The following is a 24855-nucleotide window of genomic DNA, read 5'->3' on the forward strand; positions in this document are numbered from 1 at the left end:
ATCTGCCATCGGCCAACAATCACCGATTTCAAATTGAGCCCACAGAATTGATAGTCTCTGGATCGAGGTCCAGACGTTTTGGTTGGGAGATGGAGAATGGTTATGCTTTAACAACCATTCTTCTCATTTTTATCAGCTTTTATCCGATAACCCAAGAACGAAAGATTGATTATTCATTCACGAATATTTCAACCACGAAACTCAGCCACATACCATCATCCCTTTTACCGCGAAGCACACCGACGAAACCACGGCCTGCCGCATCCTTTCTATCACCGCCGTAATGATTAATAGAAAGATTCGTGGGCAGAAATATACCGGTAGTTGGAGTCTATGGATCTTTGGTCGATGGCTGAACCTTCTATTTGACATTCGGGAGTAAACCCACGCTGCTACCTGGGAATTTCAAGCCGTTATCTATCACAGCGTTTATTATTAAAAGTTATTTTAGATTATTATTATTAGAATCATATATTACAATAGCACAAATTCTTACTGTTTAATCTTATTCGTGCTGTGAGTATACTAAATAATTTAATTCTAAACAACTGCGAGCCTTCACACCCTCGCTTAATCACCTCCACCCCTTAATCACAATAAAGAAAACCACCACGTCCATTCTAGAACAGTACTCACCCCCAGAATTATTGACTTCCAATTATACTGTTCGCATAACTCTCATTAACAAGTCTTCTATTTACCAATCATCCATCCTGTTCACACCCCCACAAGAACAACCATTTAAACACAAAAAACCCCACCCTATCCACGCTTCCCTCACTATTCTTTCAACCATCTTACTAAACCAAATCAAGTAACTCAAGTGTCTAAACAAGCAACATACTAACCTCACATCAAAATGTCAGACCCACCCACCACACCCACAACCTGTGCGGCAGCTAAACCCGGAAGCGAACCAGTATTCTGCAACCATCTGAACGAGCTAGAATTCGGAATCAAACGAGAATGTGCTAAGTCGCCACCGATAGAGGCTAAAGTCACGGAGGCAGGAACGTCAGCTGGTGAGACATCAGAAACAGCAGGCGGAAGAATGGAAGCGGGAACGGGTGGAAGGGAACGTCGAGGATCTACTCACAACTGGAAAAACTACGACGAGGTAGTGGCTTGGAGTGGGTATTTCAGTGGCAGATGATTAGTTGGATATTCTAGCCTGCACAGGCCACAATATCATGGATATACAAAATCAGCTGCTGAACATATCGATCACATAGAAAAATCAGTTGACAGTTTCTACATCAGTGTTAAAAGCTCTTCAAATTGTGTACCTCTGTAAATCCAAGATATAAATGTATGCCGAGTTTCCTTGATCATTGAGTAGGTATAGTTGACGAATAAATTCTACATCCACCCAGATTCTTAATCCACAATTCAACATATCAATGTCAGTCTAAGTTGAAGCGTGAAAAAGGGTTGCAATTGATGATATGTCACGTGCTAGACCCTGTGACAAAATGCACATTGCCTTGATCACCACATTGAAAACACAACACACAATCTAATAGTATGATCACAATCTTCAAAATCTCTAAATTTTCAAGGCACTTTGAAATCTTATTTACCGCCCCAACATCCATCATCAAGACTTTTTATCATGGAATGCATTTCACACCAAGGGCAAAGAAATCATGTAAACATAGCCATCATGAAATCGCCAATTTCTCGAAACCAGATGCTACCTGAAGATAGAAGAGCAATCAAGACTACAGAAAGATCATCCTACATTATAGATCTATCAATCAAGGCATAATCTCCTCCGTCTCCTCGACAATCTCCTCAACGATCTCCTCGATGACTTGGTTCTCGCTCTCATCAGTTTCTTTGATGAGGCCGGCGATAGGATCCGCAGGTAAGCCTCTAGCTTCACGTTCTTCACGGACATCCTGTTCGACTCTCGATCTCCAGGCGAGCCATTCGTCCAAGAGTCTGCGTCTCTCCTCGACGACGGCGAGATCAGCAGATGCACCACGATCAGCATCTTCTTGGTCAAAGACTTTGCTGTATTCACGGAGGTTCTTGCGGATGGTCTTTTGTTCTTCCTTGCTGAGGAGGGTGGCTGGACGTGGGCGCCAGAGCCATTGCTTGAACTTCTCGACCGGCTCTTCACGGAGTTGTTCACCCTTGAAGTCGTACAAGTGGTAACCATTTTCCATCTGTCATGGGTTAATTGTAAGTAACATATAAATTGAGGATAGGATGGACTTACGGTGTGTTTCCAGATACTGGCACTAGTAGCGACATATCTTCCAGTTGGATCCCAGTCAATATCAGTGACACCGTAATGGTCAGCAGTAGCCATGAGTTGCAGGTTCGCGGTCAAGTCCTTCTCATTCTCGGCCTTCTCTCCCTCAAAGTCCATGTCGTAGAAATCCATGTCGAAACTTTGTTGTGAGTGAACAGTGGCGACAATGACAAAGCGACCCTTTGGTGACCAGTAGATGGCATTGCTATTCTTTTTGTCGTATGTTCTGATGTGCTTGAAGTTTCCGACACCATTACCCTTGACCTTCTCTGGGCAGTAGAAGCTAACCGAAGTCTTTGGGGGTACAGCAGATGGCGCGACAACTTCCGCTGTTGTGATGATAACAAATCTGTCACCCTTCGGTTCCCACGCGAAGTTAATGACGGTATCCTTGATCGAGTCAACAACCTCAACTGGTACACCCTTCTCTTTGACACGGAAAATTTCCAAACTTGTTGCAAGAGACTTCTTTGACTTGGAGTGTCGGTCAACCTTTACGCATAGATATGATGCATCGGATTGCCAGTGAAGTTTAGCATCAGTCACACTGAAGAGGTTGAGTGTTCTAACGACTTCTTTTGAAGGAATACTCATCAGACCAACCTTGGCGGGGTTGCTACCAATTTCAGGGGTCCAATAGCAGAAAAGTTGCTCGTAGGTTTTAACACCTTCTCGGCGAGGTGTTGCAGGAGCCCAGTCGAAATCCATGACGCCTTCGATTTTGATTGTGGTTTTATCAAGAAGTCCCATTTTTGGCAGTTCGTAAACGGAGATAGATGTGCCTTGTGTTAATCGAGCAACATACTGGTCATCAGCAGACCACTTGAAAGCTGGCCAAGTGATCTTTCTCTTGATGGGCTGGCCCATCTCGTCGGTGGAGTTACTTGGGAGTTCGATATTGGCGAAAGAACGGAGCGCCTTTCCGGTCTCAATGTCCCAGATAACATAATTCTTGCCATCGTCTTCGACAGTCAGCGCTGGATGCCCTTCCTCGGGAATTGAAATCGGGCGATTTGACCAGGTGGTAAGATACTTCTCTCCAGGCGAAAAGTCTACCAAATTGACGAATGGATGTGCGAATCTCTTTTGTCTAGTCCAAGATGCTCCTCCCCACAGTTGAACACCCTGCTGATGCATCGAGGTCAAATATGTACCTTGTGGCGACCATTGTACAAAAGATTCGGTCCAGTGTGCTCGATCTACGATGGTCTCTGGGGGATCTTTCTCGTTATTCCACATAACTTGTACCCGGTCGTCCTTGTACATGACAAACTGATCTCTGCCTCGTCCGCTTGGATCCGCAATGAATGCCTTCAAATGCTCCTTCTCGGTGAACTCATCAATTTTAGGAGGGGTGTAGTGTTCATCGATGCGCCCTTCTTTGCCAAATCGGTCAATGTCGGTAAGTTTGTTGACTCGCAGTTGATGCTTCTTGTCGAGCTGAACTTGGTCTAGAGCCTTGCAAGCGGCGACAGCCTCAGCAGGAGTTGTATATTCAACGAATGCGAATCTGTACACAATCAGTACGGACATGATAAATTCCTGGAGTGGATGCCTACTGGTGCGATTTGCCATCATCCCCGATTGGCATGTGTATAGAATCGTCCTTAGTCGTGCCTACAGCGTTCAATTTTCTCAACAAGAACTTGATCAACTTCGGTCTTGTTTCCTCTGTGACTACTGGTAGACCATCGATAACCACAAATGTGTCTAATCCTTGCTCAAGTTGGACTTCGAAGCGGTCTCGTAGATCGGAGAAATCAAGTTCCTCATCCTCATCGTAATCCTCCTCCTCTGGGTCTGGTAAATGATCGAAACTGGGCGCCATGATTGCGGTTTTGGGAATAAAACAAGCAACGGAGTACTGTATGTGCACTGTCGCTGGAAGTTCTAATGTTGAGTTTTATTTTTCAACTTCTACCCCACCTGTGTTGCGAATGCCGCTTTTGTGTGCGACTTTGGAGTTTCCCAGTATTGAAGTAGCGCCCGAGGTATTTCAGATATTGCGCTTTGGTTCGAGAGGCAATTACTGTTCAAGAAGACGCCAAATTTGCGTAAATGGCTGGGTTAAGTTGACGGTCGTGGTCAAAGTTTGAGGCCCCAAAGATTGTGTGCTCGCCAAAAACTAAACCTGATCGCCGAGGTTCTCCCGGGCTGTTGCGCCGGCAGAAAAATACCTAGAATAACGCGTCTCACGAACAGCTGCGTTATACCGTCTGAACTTCCCACAGTACCTTTCAACATGGCATCTTTCAACCCAACCCAGATCTTTGATGATGGAACGACAGAAGAAAAGGGAGAAAATGCTCGTCTCTCCGCATTCGTAGGAGCTATTGCGGTTGGAGATTTAGGTACTGTAGCCTGCAGCATAAACGATCATGATACTAACCAGCTGCAGTCAAGTCTACCTTAGGTCCAAAGGGTATGGATAAGATTTTACAATCAGCTTCGACTGGTGAAATTCTAGTCACGAACGATGGCGCGACAATCTTAAAATCGATAGCTCTGGATAATGCAGCAGCCAAGGTCCTGGTAAACATTTCTAAAGTTCAGGATGATGAGGTTGGAGATGGAACCACGTCGGTCACAGTTCTGGCCGCAGAGCTGTTACGGGAAGCTGAGAAGCTAGTCGACAAAAAGATACACCCGCAGACTATCATCGAGGGTTACAGGATAGCAAGTCATGCAGCTCTGGCAGCTTTGGAGAAATCTGCGGTGGATCACAGCAGTAGCCCAGAGGCATTCAAAAAAGATTTGTTAGCCATCGCGAGGACGACACTGAGTTCTAAGATTCTGTCTCAGGATAGAGATCACTTCGCCGAGCTTGCAGTCGATGCGGTGCTGAGAATGAAAGGTTCTTCGGATCTGAGCCATATCCAAATTATCAAGAAGGCGGGTGGAAAACTCAGCGATTCGTATCTCGATGAAGGATTTATTCTGGACAAAAAGATTGGTGTCAACCAACCAAAACGACTAGAGAAGGCCAAGATCTTGGTTGCAAATACATCGATGGACACCGACAAGATCAAAATCTTTGGAGCTAGAGTAAAGGTTGGATCTACAGGGAAGCTTGCTGAGCTGGAGAAGGCAGAAAAGGACAAGATGAAGGCAAAGGTGGAAAAGATAAAGGCCCACGGAATCAACTGCTTTATCAACAGGCAGTTAATCTACAACTGGCCAGAACAACTGTTCTCTGATGCCGGAATCATGTCTATTGAGCACGCTGACTTTGATGGTATTGAGCGATTGGCCTTGGTCACTGGAGGAGAAATCACTTCCACTTTCGACCACCCAGATCAAGTGCAACTTGGGCACTGTGACCTCATTGAAGAGGTTATCATTGGCGAGGATACTTTAATCAAGTTTTCTGGTGTCGCTGCTGGACAGGCATGCACCATAGTGTTGAGAGGAGCCACAGAACAACTTCTTGACGAAGCTGAACGATCATTACATGACGCTCTGGCCGTCCTCTCTCAGACAGTCAAGGAGCCAAGAACGACACTAGGAGGAGGTTGTGCTGAGATGTTGATGGCCAAGGCCGTCGAAGGAGCTGCCCTAAAGGTTGATGGAAAGAAACAAATTGCTGTCACCTCCTTCGCCGTTGCTCTTCGCCAGCTGCCAACAATTCTCGCCGACAACGCAGGTTATGACTCTAGTGAGCTTGTAGCTAAATTACGAACTGCTATCTACGATGGTATGACTACATACGGACTGGATTTGTTGACACCAGGGGGTGGCATCACCGATATGCGCGAGCTGGGTGTTATTGAAAGTTATAAGCTCAAGAAGGCGGTGGTGTCATCTGCCTCCGAGGCAGCAGAGGTAAGCTTGCCTTTCCACAGCCATCCCACTGAACTGTTACTAATTTGCAATCAGCTTTTACTGAGAGTAGACAACATTATCCGCAGCGCACCACGACGACGGGAGAGGTAAAGGAGTTAATGAGAAAAGGCGTACTGTATAATGAAATGAAAAGCGAATATTTGGGGAATTTGTACCATACCATTAGATCATGTTGCAGCGTCAATAATGAGTGGGATGAATATTAACATCCTGTTTTTGTTTTGTGTTATCGTTCAGGTGAAAGTTCGTGGGCTGACCACATAAATTTGCTTTTCTTAGAACATGACGAACCATGTTTCCACCGACATTCATAAAATCTTCGGTGATCTCCACATTACCCCGTAAGACCAGACCCACTGTGAAGGTTGAAATATACCATATTTATAAGTGATGTGCAGTAGGAATGGCGAGGCTTTGCCGCGCTCGTAGAGGACAACTGCAATTCATCGTCTGAGTTACATTCAAGATTAGACAACTATTTTAACCCAGATATCAACCTCCCAAGTTATCTAAATATCTTATTTCCTGAAAACAATACACATATATCCGACTTTCCGTCGACTCGATTAAATGAACATCATGTTTCGAATGTCACTTATTCTGTTCACCGTGAGGCGCTCATAGCCACCCCTTAGTCGTCGCTTGTGCCGTGAGACTGCCGAAGGATTGTTGGGGGTCCACGTCTTCTCACCACATCAGCAACACCAAGTGATTATGACCCATTGTAGTCTTACTATTCTGGGCTTCAACAAACGCGCAGTATTAGTCCCCAGTTATCCTCGACTGGTGAAATGAATTCCGTGATCCATAGCATCTTCTAAAGCAAACATCTTTCACCTGCAAGATATGCTATGGGCAAAGCTGAGTTTAGTACATGTTGTGCAATGAGACACAAGATAGACCGTAAGCATAGGGCGGACGGAAGTAAAGCACATCATCGGGATCGTGGCACGACGTAACAAATCATAATGCATGTCGCGTTGCTGGATTGATTTGAGGCACCAGAAAAGGGCTCAGCTTACTTTGCCCACAGATGGATGCGAAAGCGAAGCCGTTGGAAGGGGGTCGCACAGTAATCATATCTTACACCTTTGCCCACAATGGTTAGACTGAGTAAATGGATCACCGCGTCGTATGTTGGTTGAGAAAGTTGTTTCATCTTCCCATCAATTGAAGGTGATTACGAGTTTTCGTCTTTTTAATTAATCTTTTTGCTCCAGCCTTCTCATAAACTTTTTTTTATACAGTACTGTATCTATTTTCTGCGGGGTGCTCCGTCCGCATATCTTTAGTGGCGGGTATCTGGCCTAGCGTCTCTTCCCGTAAAACAGGCACGCCAGCTCAGACCTCGACAAAATCACGCTTCCTCCACACCTCGTACGAGGAGAGGATTTCTCTCCATTCATTCATCGCAACTCACACAAATCATCACCGACATTTTTTTTTGGAAATTGCGGGCATTCTCTATGTTCACCCTCGCGCTGTAGAGTAATTATCACACGCAAGACCTCGCCCTTGGCGACGTCCACACACCATCAGCCAACGTTGAAGACTGCAAGATGCCGCGACGGCGGCCCCCAGGAGAAGGCCATGTCGTGAACAACATCTTTCTTCTCGCAGCAGCCGTACTGTTTCTACCATGGTTGGTCAGCGCTCAGCAGCAGCAACGGCCAGGCTCTGGAGTCCGGCAGCGACAAGAGTCACCTCACGAGAGCCTCGAAGCCAACCCCTTACATACGGCCGAGGCGACCAAACGATCATCATTGATCGAGACACCTCTCATTGTACAACGACGAAAGAACACGATCAGTGTAAACAACCGTGATATTCAAAACGATGCGAGCGCCATCGCAACTTTGGCTCCGGCGGGCTCCGCCGTTGCAGCACCATCCGTCAAGAGGCCCAACACCAGTAGTGTTGGGCTCTCCCCGCCGCACGATGCGCGGAATTTGAAGGATTGGGATGTAGAAGACTTTGTGCTTCTGGCGACCGTCGATGGAACATTACACGCCCGGGAGAGGAAGAAGGGCGTGAAGAAATGGGATTTGAAGCTAGGTGGATTGGAACCAATGGTCCAGACGACTTATTATCGGCGCAATCGCTCCTCCGTTGAGGAAGACTTCGAAACCATACCCATTGATAATTACCTTTGGGCGATCGAGCCGAGCAGAGATGGCAGTATTTACATATACCAACCGGGTGGTCCATCGCCGGGTCTGGTCAATACGGGTCTCACGATGAAGAAATTGGTAGAGGTCATGTCACCGCATTGGACGGAGGACCCACCTGTCATGTATACTGGAGAAAAGAAGACGACTATGATGACTGTCGATGCGGAAACTGGAATTGTCATCGGTCATTTCAGTCCAACAGGAGCTTACGTAAATCAAGAAGCTGGGAAGGGAAATTGCAAGAACACAGGCTTCCCGAGTGATGAATGCAATTCGAATCAGGTTTTGACGATAGGAAGGACCGAATACACTGTGGGAATACAAGGAGCAAAAGACGGTCATCAAATCGCGACCCTTCGATTCTTTGAATGGACGCCAAACAGTTTCGATCATGATTTATCCCGACAATATCATCAGACAAAAGACCAAAAATACGTATATGCTCAGCACGATGGTCTGGTCATCGGTTTCCATCACGAAACACCAAATGAGACTCCAAGGCCTTTGTTCCGCGAGAAATTTGATTCTCCGGTTGTTAGGGTCTTTGACGTCGGTCGTCATTACACGCTCGAAAACAGCAACCCTCCCCTGATGATCTTGCCTCAACCTCTACCTCCAGATATGGACCAGAAGACAGCCGAAGAGCGAGCTGGAAGTATCTTTCTTAATCACACGGAAGATGGTAGCTGGTACGCCATGTCTGGAAAATCGTACCCTCTTGTTGATCTTCAGAAGCCTAGACAAGCTCAGTGTATGAACCAAGAGTACAGAAGACACCGGCATACTTGGGACATTATGAATAATGCGCGACTGTCCGAAGCCCTTGTTGGCCTACATTCAATCGAGGGACAAACCACCCAAGAGCAATTGCTTACTATCTCACCACCATCGGCGATTGATACACCTGTGGATGCTAATCTTCAAGATCATACAATTCAGTTGGCTCGTCCGCCATCAGTGATGCAGAAATTGCAGTCTTTCCCAAACAGGCTACTTCAATACGTCCTGGACTTCATCACGAATCCTATATGGATGGCTATCGCTTTCATTCTGATAATCACCTATAAAGCTCAGATAAAGCAATATGTACAACTTAATGCCGGTCGCCTTTTAGAGGAGAAACAGATTCCATCGTTCCTCAAAGACACTGCAGAGCAGATTGCCGAGACTGTACCAGTGGCCAAAGTCGATTCAGTTGATGTACCTACGGTCGAGGTAGTAGTTGATGATATCAAGCCGGACAAGCAAGACGCCCAAGCTCCAGCGCCACAGGTAAATATCGAGAAAGATATCGTAGCTCTGGTAGCACCTCCATCGACTGATGAGTTGCTTCCCGCATCACCTGAAAAGAAGAAGGAAAAGAAGGCCCACCGAGGACGTCGTGGCGGTGTTAAGCATAGAAAGGGAAACAAGAATCCTTCCCCCGAGGCTTCTCAGATTTTGGAGGTCTCTCAAGATGACACTGCACGGAAACCAGAGCCCACAGTTGACGACGCTGTTCGCAAAGCACAAACAATGGGCCAGCAGACGAAACTTGAACCAGATATTCATACTGTGCCAAACGACCCATCAGAGGTATCTGGACCAATTCTCCGTATCGGAGCTCTTGAATGCGACACGGAACAACGTATCGGTAATGGAAGTAACGGTACACTGGTGTTTCGCGGAAAGTTTGATGGGCGTGATGTAGCGGTAAAACGGATGTTGATACAATTCTTTGACATTGCCTCTCAAGAGACTAAGCTTTTGAGAGAAAGTGACGATCATCCTAATGGTAAGAAATATGCCATGGATCATATCTACAACGCTAACATAACTAGTCATCCGATACTACGCACAGGAACAAGCTGGCGATTTCCTCTACATTGCGCTTGAGTTGTGTCCTGCATCATTGGCTGATGTTATTGAAAAGCCAAATCTTCATCGCGATCTTGCTCAAGGAGGTGAGCGAGACTTGCCTGGCGTTTTATACCAAATCACAAATGGCCTTCAACATTTACACAAACTTCGTATCGTTCATCGGGATCTCAAGCCCCAGAACATTCTTGTTGCCATGGACAAGATGGACAAGAACGGGGCGCCGCGACTTCTTGTATCTGATTTTGGACTGTGTAAGAAATTGGATGGGGAGCAATCGTCATTCCGTGCAACCACAGCACATGCTGCCGGAACCTCTGGATGGCGGGCCCCTGAACTTCTCCAAGATGACGACGCGAAAGAAGGCTTATCTATGGTTGACGCAAGCACGGATGGGAACTCCGGACCGCTCTTGAGCTCAGAGCTCATGTCCAATCGTCGCGCTACTCGCGCCATTGATATATTCTCTCTTGGATTGGTCTTCTTTTACGTTCTCACTAAAGGTTCTCACCCATTCGATTGTGGTGATAAATATATGAGGGAGGTCAATATTCGAAAAGACAAATTCGACCTCAATCGACTTTCGGTGTATGGAGATTATGGCATGGAAGCTGATAATCTTATTCGCGCCATGCTTAATAAAATTCCTCAAGCACGCCCAAGCGCACGTGAGGTCATGGCTCATCCATTCTTCTGGTCACCCAAAAAGCGTCTCAATTTCTTGTGCGACGTGTCTGACCATTTTGAAAAGGAGAAGCGAGACCCGCCCACCGCAGCTTTGGTCGAGCTGGAAAGCTACGCAGCGGAGACTACCAACGGCGACTTCCTCAAATCCCTTGGTCGTGAATTCGTCGACTCGATGGGTAAGCAGCGGAAATACACCGGGTCAAGACTCCTAGATCTACTACGAGCTTTGCGGAACAAGAAGAATCACTACGAAGATATGAGTGATAAGTTAAAGAAAGAGGTAGGGCCGCTTCCGGAAGGGTATCTCAACTATTGGACGACCAAGTTTCCGAATCTGTTGCTTAATTGCTGGAGTTTGGTGCATTACTTGAAGTGGGATGATACGGATCGGTTTAGGGAGTATTATACACCTGCGAGGCATTGAAGTAGTTTATTGGGTATTTGCATGGGTTTGAGAGTTGGATAGGTTTTGGATAGTTTGATATTTTTATATGTGTGTATTTATATTGTTATCCACTTCTATTCTCGTCTTATTTTTTAACAATCTGTATCGTCCTAAGAATTCAGACTATGTTTCCCAAAGTCTCCGTCTCCACTTCAAAATCCAGAAACTCAAAACAGTCTCCCTCACTTTGTTCCACTGATACATCCAAACTTGGCGTCATATCTAACCCAACCCCAACCTCGTACCCCGCAAAATCAAACGTCGTGTCGGCATCTTTCTCACCTGCATTCACATCCTCATCCAAAGCCAGCTCAGCACCGACCACCTCACTCTCCTCACTTCTCGCCGCCGCATCTCTACTACCTACCTCCTTAATAAAAACCCTATACTCACTAACACGCATCCCAGTCCCCCTCTTAAACACCCTACAGAAATGACTCTCCGTCATCCCCACCTCCTTCGCCAACGCCTTCACCGTCCACCTCCTCTCCTCTTCTCCCAGCAGCTTCTTCGCTTTCGACACTGCTAGGGTTTGTGAATTGTGCTCTACGCCTAGATTAAATCAGCTTCGTCCTCGCGAAGAGGGGAGTTACTGACCATCAGCTATCTCAGGACGACAGCGCAAACATGCACGGTAGCCGGCTCGCTCGGCGAGGGAAGCGGTGTCGTAGAAGAGGATGTTGGAGCGTCGGGCGAGGCGCGATGGGCAGTCTGGGCGGCAGTAGATGCGGGTTGTTGTTACGGCGTAGGTGAATGAGGATGTGGCGAGGGGGTTGCGGGTGAGGAGGGCGGCGTGGCGGGAGGTGGGTGTGCTGAAGGAGGGGGGGTGGGAGGGGATGGGACATAGGTGTGGAAGGGGGAGAGGTAGTTGGGGATACGGGGTTTCTAATTCTGAAGAAGTGAGGTTCTGGATCTAAGCTCATGTTGTGATAAAGTCCTACTGTATACCAGATCACATGAAAGAGCATAGATGAAGCGAAATCAAAGAATCTTTCTTGCTCACCTCCGTTGTGATGGAATTCACGAATGACAAGCGAGAACTAGTTCTGACTCAGCATTGTTGCTCTGGAAGTGACCAATGAGCGTGCTCTACTAGGAGAATGTAGTTATCGTATAAACCTGCTCTGGAAAATACACATTTCACTCACTCATTTTAAATTTCCCTGTTACACATTTCTCTCTGTCTTTGCAAAATTTCATTCTTTAAAATTAAATTCTCTAAAATTTGAGAAGCCATGCCAGTAACACCTTACCAAGAAGTCCATCTCCCCTCATCCCCCCAAAACACTTAGTAACTTACCAACCTCTCCTAGAAAGTCTACGCTCTCCTCCTGCAAATCCCCCTCGGGAAAGTCTCCTCGTACGCCGCTCTCTCCGCAGCCCTGAGTTCCTCGCCTAGAGCCGTGGGTGGAGCGTTGAAACGGAATCCGTACGCGCCGCGGGTGCCGTGTCATCGGGTTATTTGCGCTGATGGTGTGAGTTATTCCTCTGATCTGGCGTCGTTTTCAGGAGGGGGTATAGAAGAAGGGAGGGGAGAGGGTTAGATACTAATGGTTTTCCTTTGGATAGGCGATAGGGGGATTTAAAGGCGAGGCTCAGGATGTGCCGTCGGGGATGAATGTTGGCATGAAAAGAGAGTTGCTGGGGAAGGAGGGAGTGGTGTTTGATGAGAAAGGGTATTTGGTTGATCGTGGGTGTTGGTGGGATGGGTTTGTGGTTTGAGGAGGGGATTAGGAGGTCTAGACTCTGATTTCAGAAGTTTTGTATGGATTTGATTTTGGGAGAAGGTACAGAGTGTTCGTGGTTACTGGAGGATGGAGGATGGGTAGTATGAAGGAAAGGGGTTGAGATGATATGTTAGTGTGGAGGCGTTTACCGAGTAGTCTTTAAAAGGAGGGTCATTTTTCTATAAGCCTGCGTGGTGAGGCATTCGAAAATATGTCGATATAATAATAGAGTGTTCAAGCTTCCTTAAGAATAAATGAAATTAATGCTACGGACAGAATGAGAACCCCGCAGAATCTGATATTTATCACTAGATGAATTTCAACTATGAGCTCAAGCACTTCATGAACCTATCAGTCACACATAGACCTCACCGTCTTTTGTATTCTTCTGTTGCCTATCCGTAGTCATTTGGGCTGCTATCCTTGGATACTGGTAAGCTGATGATTGAGCCGTCTTCCTGTGACTCAAGGGAACATTTCTTGGGTTAATGCTATCAAAGTAACCAATGGGATGCTCGCAAAACTTTTCTCTATCAGTCGTTTTCATATATTTCTTCCGACATTGCATGGAAATCTCTGCATTGTTGTTGAAGTGGCCAATGAACTTGTCGATTGAGTTGATGAGTTGATCTTAAGTGCTTTGTCTGATTGGAACCATTACTCGAGTTGCCTTGTGACTGGACTGGCAATCGCCGAGTTTTGTTGTCTAAAGAGAATAAATGTATAAGCATAGACAGTGATCAAGTATAAATAGATAGATACTTTGTCCTCCTCTCATTCATCTTCAATCAACAACCTTCTCTCGCCTCTCTACCTCTCATCATCCTATGATCCTACCCAACTTCATTCATCCCCCGTCATCTCCTCAACCCCAGCTCCTCAGCAAACCAACACCATGACATCGACCACCTCCCCCACGCCAAACCACCAAACCATCTCCCCAGCAATCTTCTACTGGGGCACCCCCGTCGTCCTTATCACCACCGAAAACCCCGACCAAACATTCAACATCGCCCCTATGTCCTCCGCCTGGTGGCTCGGAAACCGTTGCATGCTCGGGCTAGGTGCCATTTCCCACACCACCATCAACCTCCTGCGCACCAAGCAATGCGTGCTCAATCTCGCATCTGACAGCATGGCCGGCTCCGTGAACGCACTTGCTCGCACCACCGGCTCCGCAGAGATCCTCACTGCGCAGCCAGATGAGGGATATAAGTATTTCAAAAGGATGAATGGGTATGAGTATGTGCATGATAAGTTCGGACATGCAAACTTGACACCGCTGGCCTCGGAGCTGGTCAGACCGGCTAGGATCATGGAGTGTCCGGCGCAGATGGAGGCAGAGCTCGTGGGTGTGTATGAGATGATGCGGGACGCGGATACAAAGGGGTTTATTGCGTTGGAGGTTAAGGTGCTGAGAACGCATGTTCATGAGGACATCAGAATGGTGGGAGCGGGGAATAGGGTTGATCCGGATAAGTGGCGGCCACTGATTATGAGTTTTCAGGAGCTTTATGGGTTAAAGGGGAAGGTTGGGAGTTCGAAGTTGGCGGGGATTGGAGAGGAGGAGTATAGAGGGTTTTCGAATGGTGTTGAGATTGAGGGGGGGAAGTGAGAAGATCAATGGAGATGGCGGAAGGTTGTGATAATTGCCGTGCTGGACTGTTTTGAAGTTGCGGTAGAGTAGAAGTGTCTCTTTTCATTCGCAAAAATAGAACGACTTCGAAGCATCATCTTGTGATACTGGCCGATGATAGCCATCTCGCTCTCAAAGTGGCCAATCATACTGGAGTTGTGATCAAATTGGCGAATCAGATTATATCAAAGTACGTCCGCTTTAAGTTTAGCTCTCTTTGGTTCTCCTTCACCTGTCTTTAATGCGATTGTCGCAGATGAAATAGTGCTTTTTCAAGAAGTAGCATTCTTGACAATAATTCAGTCGTATTACAACAATGAACATCCCCGAGGATTATGATCCAACAGGAGTCCAACACTATGATATTCCATCATTCCTCTTCAACACCGGTCGCAGGCTTCCTGTACGCATTGCTTATCGTTCTTTCAACTCGGCACTTCGAAGAGTGGTCTGCATCCCGACACCTGAGCATAGCCACATCAACACCACTTACAACTATACATTAAATGCACTAAGAGATTACCATGTGATTGTCGTTGCGACTCTCGGCAATGGCGAGTCATCGAGTCCATCCAACACCCTCGACTTTCCACAGCCAGTCTACCAGGACTGCGTGAGCGCATCTTACGAACTCCTTACCAAGCACTTTAACATCCAAGATCTTGAAGCTGTCGTAGGGTATGGCATGGGCGGCCAGCAAGCTTACTATTGGATGTGTATGCGTCCTGGGTTTGTCAAGAGCGCTGTGGTGATTTGTGGTTCAGCGCGGACAAGTCCTTTTAATCATATGTTACTTGACGGCATCGCCGCTACGATGGGCGGCAGTGCCGTCGATACAATGGACAAAGCTGGGCTGAACGGAACGGGACCACATGGCTATGGGAAGGTGACTTGTGCTTGGTCGACTAGTTCAGCGTGGTTCAAGGACGAGTCATTCAGAACCATACTAGGACATGAAACGCTTCCCGAGTTCATCGAAGAGTATAACAATGCGTTTAGGGACTGGAATGCCGCGGATCTCCTAGCTCTGGTGAGAATGTGGCAGCTTGGAGATGTGGGTGCGTTGAGAGACGATGGGAGTTATTTGAAGGCTCTGGAGGATATTACGGGAAGGGTCTTGGTGATAGCCTCGAGAACGGATTCCTATTTTTCGTAAGTCTTTAAGTCCAGATTAAGCTGCAGTGTTACCATTTACTGATATTGTTATTTGACTAGGCCTGAGGACTCTGCGATCGAATTGAAGCATCTCAAATTCGGGAAACTTGAGATACTGGAAACGATTTGGGGTCATGCAGCCGGTAGTGGTGTCTGTGAAGAAGACATGGAACGGATTTGCAAGATGATTGCTGCATTTCTGGGGGAAAAGTAATGTTTTGAAGTCGCCGTATTCTTTAAATATATAAATCTGTTAGCTTTGGAGGTCGTTCATGACATTCGGTTCGAGATCAGGAAATGACGGTTACAAAATCGGGCCGGTCCATCCGACCAGCCCACCTGATTCATTGTAGGGTTCCCCTCTTCGGTCGTTCCATATGTGGAGTTCTCTGAAACTACTTATCTATTCATCGTTATCCTTTATACCATCTGCATCTTGAGACCCGAGCGGCTACTCGTTTAATATTTATTATGGTACTGGTGGTACATCGCTGGGTTTGCCAGGTCCTTTAAGCCCACTCTTAGGCCCGTGGAGTTTAGCTGCCGGCGCTGCGGCTCCGAAACATGCCGAATCAGTCTGGCCCGCACCCGCACCCGCATCTGGTCTAGATTTAGCCTCCCAGCCTCACGCGGACAGATCCTAGTAACAATTGACACCTTTGGCAAATGCAATTCGCAACAAATCAACAGCAAACCGGTATCCTTTATTTCTGTGTTCAAGGTATCTGGACTCAAGCGCAATTCCTACGACTAGTGAACGCTGCATTTTCATCTCTACAAAAGACGTCACTTATTACCCCAGTCACTCGCTCACCATTGCTTGCTGCTCAACCCTGGTACGCTCAAGCTTCCATAGCTCCAGCATAATCGAATGTTCCTAGCACTTACTACAATTCCAGAAGACAACTCAAAGTTTCTGACCACCCAACTCTTCTCAAAACCTCGCGGCCGAGATGTCCACTCCATGTCAGTAGCCGAACTCTTCGCCTTTGCTTAGGCGCATTGTGCGCTCGTTTGCAACCAAGACTTACAAGTATACAGTACTCCCATCAGAGACTGCGCAGTTCTCTGCGATTATCGACGGTATTCTCGCGCACAGTAACCTCGACACAGTGTCTGCGAAGACCATTCGAAAGGAGCTTGCTGCGAAACTTGATTTGAATTTGGATGACAAGAGGGTAGGCCCCCGAGCGCATAGGCAGCAATACATAGCTAACATTGAACTTCAGAAAGCTGTAGCAGCGTTAATACACGAACGATTCGATCATGCCCAACAATCCGGCCCTGGCACAAACGGACACTCCGACAGTGTAAAGACAGAACCCACACCCTCCAACTCCGCGAGTGTATCCCCAGATATCCCCACACCATCTTCCGTAAGCAAAGTAGAGTCAGAAGAGGAAGAAGAAAGGCCGAAGAAGAAGGTTAAGCGTGCGGCGAAAGAGTTGGATGATGCGAAACTAGCGGCGAAGCTCCAGGCGCAAGAGAATCTGAAAGCGCGGCCGACGAGAGGGGGCGCAACGAAGAAAGCTACGCCGAGAAAGAAGGCGCCAAGGAAGAAGAGCGAGAAGAAGGTTAAGGCGGAGGATGATAGTGATATTGAGTTGGATGAGAATGGTGAGGTGAAGGAGAAGCCTAAGAAGGGAGGGTTTCATGTGAGTCTGTGATTTGGTTTTGGGCGACTGGGACTAATTTTGCGCAGAAATTGTATATTCTGTCGACACCGCTGGCGGAACTCGTGGGCGAGCCAAAGGTAATTAATTTAATCTTAAATTAGTGGTAAAGCAGACTAACATAAGCCATTACAGTTGTCGAGACCGCAAGTCGTAAAACAGCTTTGGGTGTATATAAAAGCCAACAATCTCCAGGATCCGGGCGACAAACGACAGATTCTTTGCGACGACCGTCTCTACTCGGTATTCAAGCAAGATAAGGTACATATGTTCACCATGAACAAACTACTAGGTAAACAACTTTATCCAGACGACACCGAGGAAGATGTTGCTGCGTGAGCAGGCCCTTATGAAACTGGCTGAGACGTCTTCTCAGAACTGCCTTTGATATCACGTGGAACGATCTTCAAGAGCAGGTACCTCACAAATTGGACAGGATGATTCAGGAGTTATGCGTTGGAATATGGGATGATGCTCTCGGTTGCAGGAGTTTTATGTGATTGATGACTTTTCTGCATGGTACAGCATGGATGGATAAGATAGTGTAGTTTTTATTAGCTATTCACGCATAGCCATTTATTGACATTGGAGGCGGGGTTCGTAACGAAGGGATGGAGTTGTTGATTAGCGAAAAAGTTACAGTATTCAATAAATTCGCCACTAGAGTGCTTACCAGTGCAACTTGTCAGATATACCAATCAGATAATCAGGAGTCATAAAATAATAGCTGACTCCCTACCGTATCATTCTACCAATAACGATCATGCATTCTCCCACATTCTCGAAGAAAAAGACTCATTATTCAGCCTCCACATGCAGCCTTCCGCGGGGTCGGATTCGAATCTCTGACGCGCTCGCTTGCAAAGCACGTTTGCCCCACCATCGACGTTGAGCCGAGCTGCTGTGGGAAAAATAAACGTCAACAGACGAATCCAGGGAATTGACAGTTGCGACAACGACGATTCTGAGCTTCAAACAGTCATTCAGCCTCACACATTTCGAGTGATTAATCTGCGGACATCACAATTCCCAACGAGATGGAGAGTACAGAGCCCAACGGCCGCGGCAGAGGAAGGGGAAGGGGACGAGGCAGAGGTCGTGGGAGAGGTGATGCACAAGGACCACATCCGCTGAACTCGTATGGGATGCCCCGGGGAGGGAGAGGGGGGTCGAGGGGGAGGGGGACGGCGGTGTTGGATGAGGGACAGAGGGCTAAGCTTGCTGCTGCTGGGAAGGCGAGGGCGGATGCTGAGCTCGCGAGGACTGGGAAAGAGAATACGGGAGGAGAGGGGGGAGGAGAAGAGGTGGAAGCGGAGGTCTGCTTTATTTGCGCCAGCGAGGTGGAACATAATTCTGTGGCGCCGTGTAATCATCGGACGTGCCATATTTGTGCGTTGAGGATGAGGGCGCTGTATAAGACTAAGGATTGTGCGCATTGTAGGGTATGTATTTTCTTTCTTCGTTGAGAGGAAGGGGGAGGAGGGGATGGTTATATGTTTGGATTGAGATAATGGCTGACATAGTGATTAGACAGCAGCGCCCTATGTGATATTTACAGACGATGCGACGAAACGATACGAAGATTTCACCGAGCAGGATATTGCCAGTGTACACGAGAACATTGGCATTCGATATGAAAGCAGTGATATTATGGATGACACAGTTTTGTTACTCCGATATAATTGTCCAGATCCCAGTTGTGATCGCTTCTGTCAGGGATGGCCGGATCTACATCGTCATGTCAAGCAGGAACACGGAAAGAAGATTTGCGATTTATGTTCGAGACATAAGAAAGTGTTTACGCACGAACATGAGCTCTTTACGGATTCGGAATTGCAGAAGCATATGAAGAAGGGTGATGATAATCCTGGTGCGATTGACCAGAGTGGGTTCAAGGGACATCCTCTGTGCCGGTTTTGTGGGGAGAGATTTTATGGGGAGGATGAACTTTATGTGCATTGTAGGGATAAACATGAACGTTGTTTTCTCTGTGATCGGAGGGAGGGGTCGCAACCTTCTTATTATCAGAATTTCGAAGCGTTGTCGGCGCATTTCCGGAAAGAACATTTTCCGTGTTTGGAGAGGGAGTGTCAGGAGCAGAAGTTTGTGGTGTTTGATACGGAGATGGATTTTAAAGCTCATCAGTTGGAGGTTCATGGGAATTCTCTGTCGAAAGATGTCAGGAGAGATGCTAGGGTTGTGGATATGGCTGGGTTTGAATATCGAGCTCCATATGTACATGAGAGACGAGGTGGTGGGAGTCAGAGGGAACAAAGAGCGGAAAGGGATGGACGAGGACGTGGAAGAGGGAGAGATCCAAATGCTGAGCCCATACCTGCGAGCTCGGCTCAGCCTCTGAGAAGAGATGAGCAGGCATTTCAGAGGCAAATGGCGATTCAAAGTGCTCAATCAGTAACACCAAGAACATTCGGCGGCTCATTAACCGCAGGCCCAACACCCGCACAATCAAGAGCTGGACCAGAGCCACCCAGCCAAACAGTCCGACCTTCACCGAATGTAGAAGCTGCCTCACAAAGCCTCGCAAACATCGACTTATCAGCCCCCGCTACCTCCTCAGCAGAACAAGCGCGCGCTCTTCGACATAGAGTGGTAATCGAACGCGCAAGCACAATGCTTCAAAATGACCCTACCAAACTTTCCCAATTCCGCAACTCCATCTCCTACTTCAAAACAAGCGCCATCACCGCAACCGCCCTCATCGAATCCTTCTTCGCCCTCTTCTCAGACACAACCTCGTCCGCCCTGGGCACCCTCATCCGCGAAGTCGCAGATCTCTATGAAGATAAGGCGAAATCAGACGCCCTTCGCACAGCGTGGAATGACTGGCGAGCTATTAACGAAGATTACCCTTCCTTGCCAGTAACCAGTAATCCTAATAGCTCTTCCATCCCACTTGGTTGGGCCAATAAAACATCAAATGCGGCTTCGAGTTCTGGACCTAGTTCCTCGAGTAAATCCACCAGAGTCCTCAAGCTCAAATCTTCAACCGCCCAATCCTCCCGCTCCTCAGTCTCGCAAACTAGATCGTGGGGCGGCACCTCTACTCCCTCCTCCTCCGTCGTACCATCCGCACAACCATACCCCTCGCTCCCTCCACCCGCCGGCTCAGCCAGTCGCACCGGCAAGGGAACAGTGAGTACCGTCCCCTGGGTTGCGAGTAGTTCCTCGGCGCCTAGCTCCGCGCCGACGAGTCGACCCGCTAGTCGAGCTGCGCCGAGAGGCAATACCAAGGGAGCCGCTGGGGGCGACATGTTTCCCGCGCTGCCGCCGGCAAAGAAACCTCAGAGTACGATTTTTGGGTATGGCAGTGGGATGGTGCGGAGGGGTCAGGAGGCGAGTTCGTCGTTTAGTTGGGGGGCGCAGGGGAGTGGGAGTGCTGAGGGAGAAACGGGTGGGGAGGGAGGGGGAGAGGGTGAGGTGGGGGTGGAGGGGAAGAGGAAGGGGAAGGGGAATGCGGGGAAGAAGGGGAGGGTTATTATGAATTGGGGGTAGAGATGGGGATGGGAGTGGTTTTAGATGAATATATTGGTTTGTTTTTGGATGTGCGGGCTTCTCGGTGTTCAAAAAGGAGGCTGGCCTGTTTTTGGATTTTAGGGGTTGGGGGTTGGGGGTGTCGAAGATGGTGATATAAGAATGCTCTAGACGAGTTTGTTAACATTAAATTCGTCATCTAAATAAAAGTAGGCTTTACTCAGAATTCTAGACACTACTCCCGCTCCCTTGTTTCATCTGTAGGATCTTTTGTCTGTAATCCTGGTAATTCTCTGTCTATTTTACATTCCTTTATGATTAGATTTCGATTAATACAGAGGGGAGCCAAATATCGTAAAATATAAAGTAGAAGGAAAAGAATCAATAGTTTGTATTTATACTTCGTACATGGCCCAATTAGTGTAGAAATCACGTCTGTGTACCAAAATGCTTGTAAATTGCCGCTTTTAATCACTACCCTAGTAATTTATATGGCCACCATTTGCCACGATAACCTCAATACATCGATTACTTATACCTCTAATTAGATCCTTAATAGTTGCTTCTGTAATCGATTCCCAGGCTTCTTGGACAGCTTCTCTTAGTCTTTTATATGACCTATAAACATCTGGGTACTTTTCTTGGATATAATCCTTCATTTGGTCCTAAATTGTCTTAATTGGATTAAGGTCAGGAGAGTTAGCTGGCCAAAAGATAGGCTTAATCCCAATTGCCTCGAAAATAGAGGTAGTAAAGGTAGAGGCATGCCCTTTAGTATTATCCTGTTAAAAAGAGAGCTCTAGGTATTGCTGAATAATCTCTTAGACGATAGGTACGATAATACCAGAATAAGAACCCTCGTTTATCGTCTCCTAGTCCTTCTCCTAAAAGAGTCCTCTATGCCTCCCGTATTTGCCTAAAATTGACCCCTAAAACATCTACCCTATCTTTCTTTAGTAACGGTCTTCGATACAATCTTCGTAGTAAACCTCTTCTGGGCCAATCTTTCGAGTTACCTAGGTTCTTATATATCTTCCTGGATTTACCCAGGTTTCGTCCGACTAAAGAACCGAGAACTACTACTCTTCTGTCCAAAAGACGTGCTCCCAAGCCTAGGCTAATCGATCGTCTTTATACTTTTGCGAAAGCGGTGGTTTCCTACGCGCCTATCTTCGTACAAAGCCTTCCTTCTTAAAAGCCGCTCTAATAGCCTTTTCACTACACTCCTAACCTAGGATCGAAGGGATATCTTCCTATTGTGTACGGCGATTCTTTGCGGACGAGGTAACCTATTCGATAAGGCGCTTTCGTTAAGGAGTATTTAAAAAGGGCCTTCTACCTCGAAGGCGCTTTTGAGGGGTTAATCGGTGGTATAGAGCGTATCCGACCTGGCGAGGGGTAATATTAAGCTGTAAGGCGATTTGAGCTTGTATAAAGCCAGCGTCGAAGTATAGAGTCTCTACTCTAAGCCGGTCGTCGCGAGAGAGCTGTTTTCGTTGTAGTGTTTTAGGCGTTAGAATTAGGAACATCGAGTCTTGTGAATCCATAATACAAAAAGTTGTCAAAATAGGTGTAAAAGCGGTAGTTCTGGCATAAATAGCTTATTGGCTAGAATGAAGAACCTTCTAGAGTACGCTCTGACGGCCAAGCCTACAAAAAAACGGCCATGTACGAAGTATTTATTCATACATTTCGATGATCACCTCCTAAAACGAGAAAGTTAACCGAGCGGCGTGAGTCAGCCGGACAACATCCATCCATCAATTCATATCTCTTGCTATACACATAGTCTCGCTCTGAAATTTTTCATATTTGTAAAGTATATTCCGTTTCCAACTCGTAACTAACAGAAATTCACGACAATGGCATCGAATATCCTCCTTCTAGGAGCATCGGGTTACATGTACTACCCCCTCTATAATACACCGTAACCCCCACTTTAACCACCTTATAGTGGCGGTTCAATACTCACCACACTACTCAAATCAAAGGGATATAACATCTCGGCGCTCGTGCGCAAAGAGTCACAGGCGGAGGTTCTGAGGGGGGAGGGTGTTAAGGCGAGTGTGTTTGAGGGGTTGGACGATGAGGAAGCGATTTTTGGGGAGGCGAGGGGGTGTGATAGTGCGTGTCTTTTTGCGTTATTTGTTTACATTAATCCGAGGGATGGTTTGAGAGCAATCATCTCTAACAAGTCTATGATATAGTCGTCATAGCAGCAGCAGATGCTCGACACGCCGGTGCCGCGAAAGCATGTCTTCGCGGTCTTGCTGAACGTCAGAAAGTAACTGGAAATTCTACGAGTTATGTACATGTACTCACCACCTTCCCGCTAATCATTCGTTTGCTTTACTGATTCCAACAGACAGCAGGCGCAAGTATGGTAGCAGACTGGCCCATCACCGGCTCCCGCGTCGACACTAGTATCCACTCTGATATCGACGAGGATGTGTATACGCTCGAACGATCTTATGACGAGCCGTGGAGTGGTGTGAGGGATGTTAATCAGATTGTTGTTGCTTTCGGTGAGGAAGTTGGTGTGAGGACGTATATCGTGATTCCGCCGCTTATCTGTGAGTTCGAGTTCTGCGCGGAGTGTGTGGGGGCTGATGTGCAATAGATGGTGAGGGTATTGGGTTTTTTACGAAGGGTTTTGGACAGGTGAGTATGTACGTCGATCTAGCGTTGAAACACAAGACCGCTGTGACGTTGGGTGAAGGTTCAGGTGTACGTCCTCCCCATCCTATTCAATACCGTGGACTTATTAGGAAACTAGATATGGAGCATCATCCACATCAACGATCTCTGCACTCTTTACCATCTCCTCGTCACCGCTATAATCAACACCTCATCAACCCTCAAGTGCGGCAAAGAAGGCTACTACTACGCCGAAAGCGGCTCCAGAAGTTGGAAGAGCATCGCTGAGCAAATCGGGGTTGTGGGACACAACCTCGGTGTTTTTGAGAACACCGATGTCAAGACTGTGGAAATGAAGGAAGTTGCGGATGCGTTTTATAAGGGGGATGAGAGGTTGGCGGAGAGTGTTTTGGGGTCGAAGTAAGTGGACTCCGTTTTCTCAGGCATGATGTCAACGAACTTTTGTTGATAGATTATGTGTGTAGCTCTAGGATTAAAGGGGATCGCGCACGTCGGATTTTGGGTTGGAAGCCTGAGTTTAGCGAGGGTGGGTTTGAGGGGGAGGTTGAGAGGGTTGTGAGGGAGCTTTTGGAGAAGGAGGGGTAGGTTGTTGAGAGTCTGTAGAGGAAGTAGTTGTGGTTTGAGAGTTGGAGAATCCATTAAAAAGCTTTTAGGTATTTGTGTATGGTCAAAAGTCAACATCGGTCGACACTTCTTACAGTATTTAGAATCAAAATTTTTATCTTCTTTCATTCTCATTAGTTGCAAGTCTGATAGGACACCTCCCTATGGCACAATGGCGGTACTCGCCATAAAGAAAATACAGTCATTCTATGTATTTTTGTAAATAGTACCTGTATTTCGTCAACTGATAAGGGTAATCGCAGTTACTGAAGGCGGGGTGTTGGGAATTTGTTATCTAAACATTATCACATTCGTAGAGTGTCCACTCAGTTTTGCAGCGCACTAGAGTGACTTCGCACTAAACGAAAATGCCCACCCCTCCACATGGTGTCTTTGTAACGAGCACGTATCATATATTTATTTATCAACATTATAAAAGAGCTCAGGATAAGTTATCAAAGTCACTGGTAACTTAGCGGAATCGGAAGCGGATTATTTACAGCACACCTAGTAAGATTAGGTAGTTGGTATTTGTACATCCGGCTCTAGGGGTGTTATATTATGTTAATGCATGTGAGAAAGTTAATCTAAACTCTTCTTAGCACTTATATAGCTATCAATAAGTCGTCTAATCTAATATGTAAGTTA

General features: G+C 47.0%; 10 protein-coding genes across 10 annotated transcripts; 8 read left to right on the plus strand and 2 right to left on the minus strand.

Moving 5' to 3' along the window:
* Nucleotides 1-859: 859 nt before the first annotated feature.
* GLAREA_04897 (uncharacterized protein) lies at nt 860-1153 on the plus strand (the record flags this gene model as incomplete). The annotated part of the gene is made up of 1 exon (XM_008087274.1): nt 860-1153. One exon carries the CDS (start codon nt 860-862, stop codon nt 1151-1153), a length of 294 nt encoding a protein of 97 aa, XP_008085465.1.
* A 604-nt stretch (nt 1154-1757) lies between these two features.
* On the minus strand, nt 1758-4088 carry GLAREA_04898 (DPP6 N-terminal; the record flags this gene model as incomplete). Its single annotated transcript, XM_008087275.1, has 3 exons — nt 1758-2171; nt 2225-3770; nt 3820-4088. 3 exons carry the CDS (start codon nt 4086-4088, stop codon nt 1758-1760), a joined length of 2229 nt encoding a protein of 742 aa, XP_008085466.1.
* A 414-nt stretch (nt 4089-4502) lies between these two features.
* On the plus strand, nt 4503-6193 carry GLAREA_04899 (GroEL equatorial; the record flags this gene model as incomplete). The annotated part of the gene is made up of 3 exons (XM_008087276.1): nt 4503-4611; nt 4659-6082; nt 6137-6193. The coding sequence occupies 3 exons, from the start codon at nt 4503-4505 to the stop codon at nt 6191-6193; spliced, it is 1590 nt and encodes a 529-aa protein (XP_008085467.1).
* Nucleotides 6194-7662: 1469 nt separating this feature from the next.
* On the plus strand, nt 7663-11242 carry GLAREA_04900 (Protein kinase-like (PK-like); the record flags this gene model as incomplete). The annotated part of the gene is made up of 2 exons (XM_008087277.1): nt 7663-10048; nt 10095-11242. 2 exons carry the CDS (start codon nt 7663-7665, stop codon nt 11240-11242), a joined length of 3534 nt encoding a protein of 1177 aa, XP_008085468.1.
* A 139-nt stretch (nt 11243-11381) lies between these two features.
* On the minus strand, nt 11382-12717 carry GLAREA_04901 (Ada DNA repair protein, N-terminal (N-Ada 10); the record flags this gene model as incomplete). Its single annotated transcript, XM_008087278.1, has 3 exons — nt 11382-11815; nt 11861-12154; nt 12564-12717. 3 exons carry the CDS (start codon nt 12715-12717, stop codon nt 11382-11384), a joined length of 882 nt encoding a protein of 293 aa, XP_008085469.1.
* Nucleotides 12718-13885: 1168 nt separating this feature from the next.
* GLAREA_04902 (FMN-binding split barrel) lies at nt 13886-14605 on the plus strand (the record flags this gene model as incomplete). Its single annotated transcript, XM_008087279.1, has 1 exon — nt 13886-14605. One exon carries the CDS (start codon nt 13886-13888, stop codon nt 14603-14605), a length of 720 nt encoding a protein of 239 aa, XP_008085470.1.
* Nucleotides 14606-14942: 337 nt separating this feature from the next.
* On the plus strand, nt 14943-15995 carry GLAREA_04903 (alpha/beta-Hydrolase; the record flags this gene model as incomplete). Its single annotated transcript, XM_008087280.1, has 2 exons — nt 14943-15778; nt 15842-15995. 2 exons carry the CDS (start codon nt 14943-14945, stop codon nt 15993-15995), a joined length of 990 nt encoding a protein of 329 aa, XP_008085471.1.
* Nucleotides 15996-16734: 739 nt separating this feature from the next.
* GLAREA_04904 (SWIB/MDM2) lies at nt 16735-17793 on the plus strand (the record flags this gene model as incomplete). The annotated part of the gene is made up of 5 exons (XM_008087281.1): nt 16735-16747; nt 16823-16959; nt 17011-17436; nt 17484-17534; nt 17590-17793. The coding sequence occupies 5 exons, from the start codon at nt 16735-16737 to the stop codon at nt 17791-17793; spliced, it is 831 nt and encodes a 276-aa protein (XP_008085472.1).
* A 698-nt stretch (nt 17794-18491) lies between these two features.
* GLAREA_04905 (RING/U-box) lies at nt 18492-20967 on the plus strand (the record flags this gene model as incomplete). The annotated part of the gene is made up of 2 exons (XM_008087282.1): nt 18492-18896; nt 18985-20967. The coding sequence occupies 2 exons, from the start codon at nt 18492-18494 to the stop codon at nt 20965-20967; spliced, it is 2388 nt and encodes a 795-aa protein (XP_008085473.1).
* Nucleotides 20968-22808: 1841 nt separating this feature from the next.
* Nucleotides 22809-24189, plus strand: GLAREA_04906 (NAD(P)-binding Rossmann-fold containing protein; the record flags this gene model as incomplete). The annotated part of the gene is made up of 7 exons (XM_008087283.1): nt 22809-22849; nt 22901-23070; nt 23154-23254; nt 23312-23519; nt 23567-23673; nt 23723-24003; nt 24069-24189. The coding sequence occupies 7 exons, from the start codon at nt 22809-22811 to the stop codon at nt 24187-24189; spliced, it is 1029 nt and encodes a 342-aa protein (XP_008085474.1).
* Nucleotides 24190-24855: the final 666 nt, after the last annotated feature.

The sequence above is a fragment of the Glarea lozoyensis genome (assembly GCF_000409485.1).
Source record: "Glarea lozoyensis ATCC 20868 chromosome Unknown GLAREA5, whole genome shotgun sequence".
NCBI classification, from domain to species: Eukaryota; Fungi; Ascomycota; class Leotiomycetes; order Helotiales; family Helotiaceae; genus Glarea; species Glarea lozoyensis.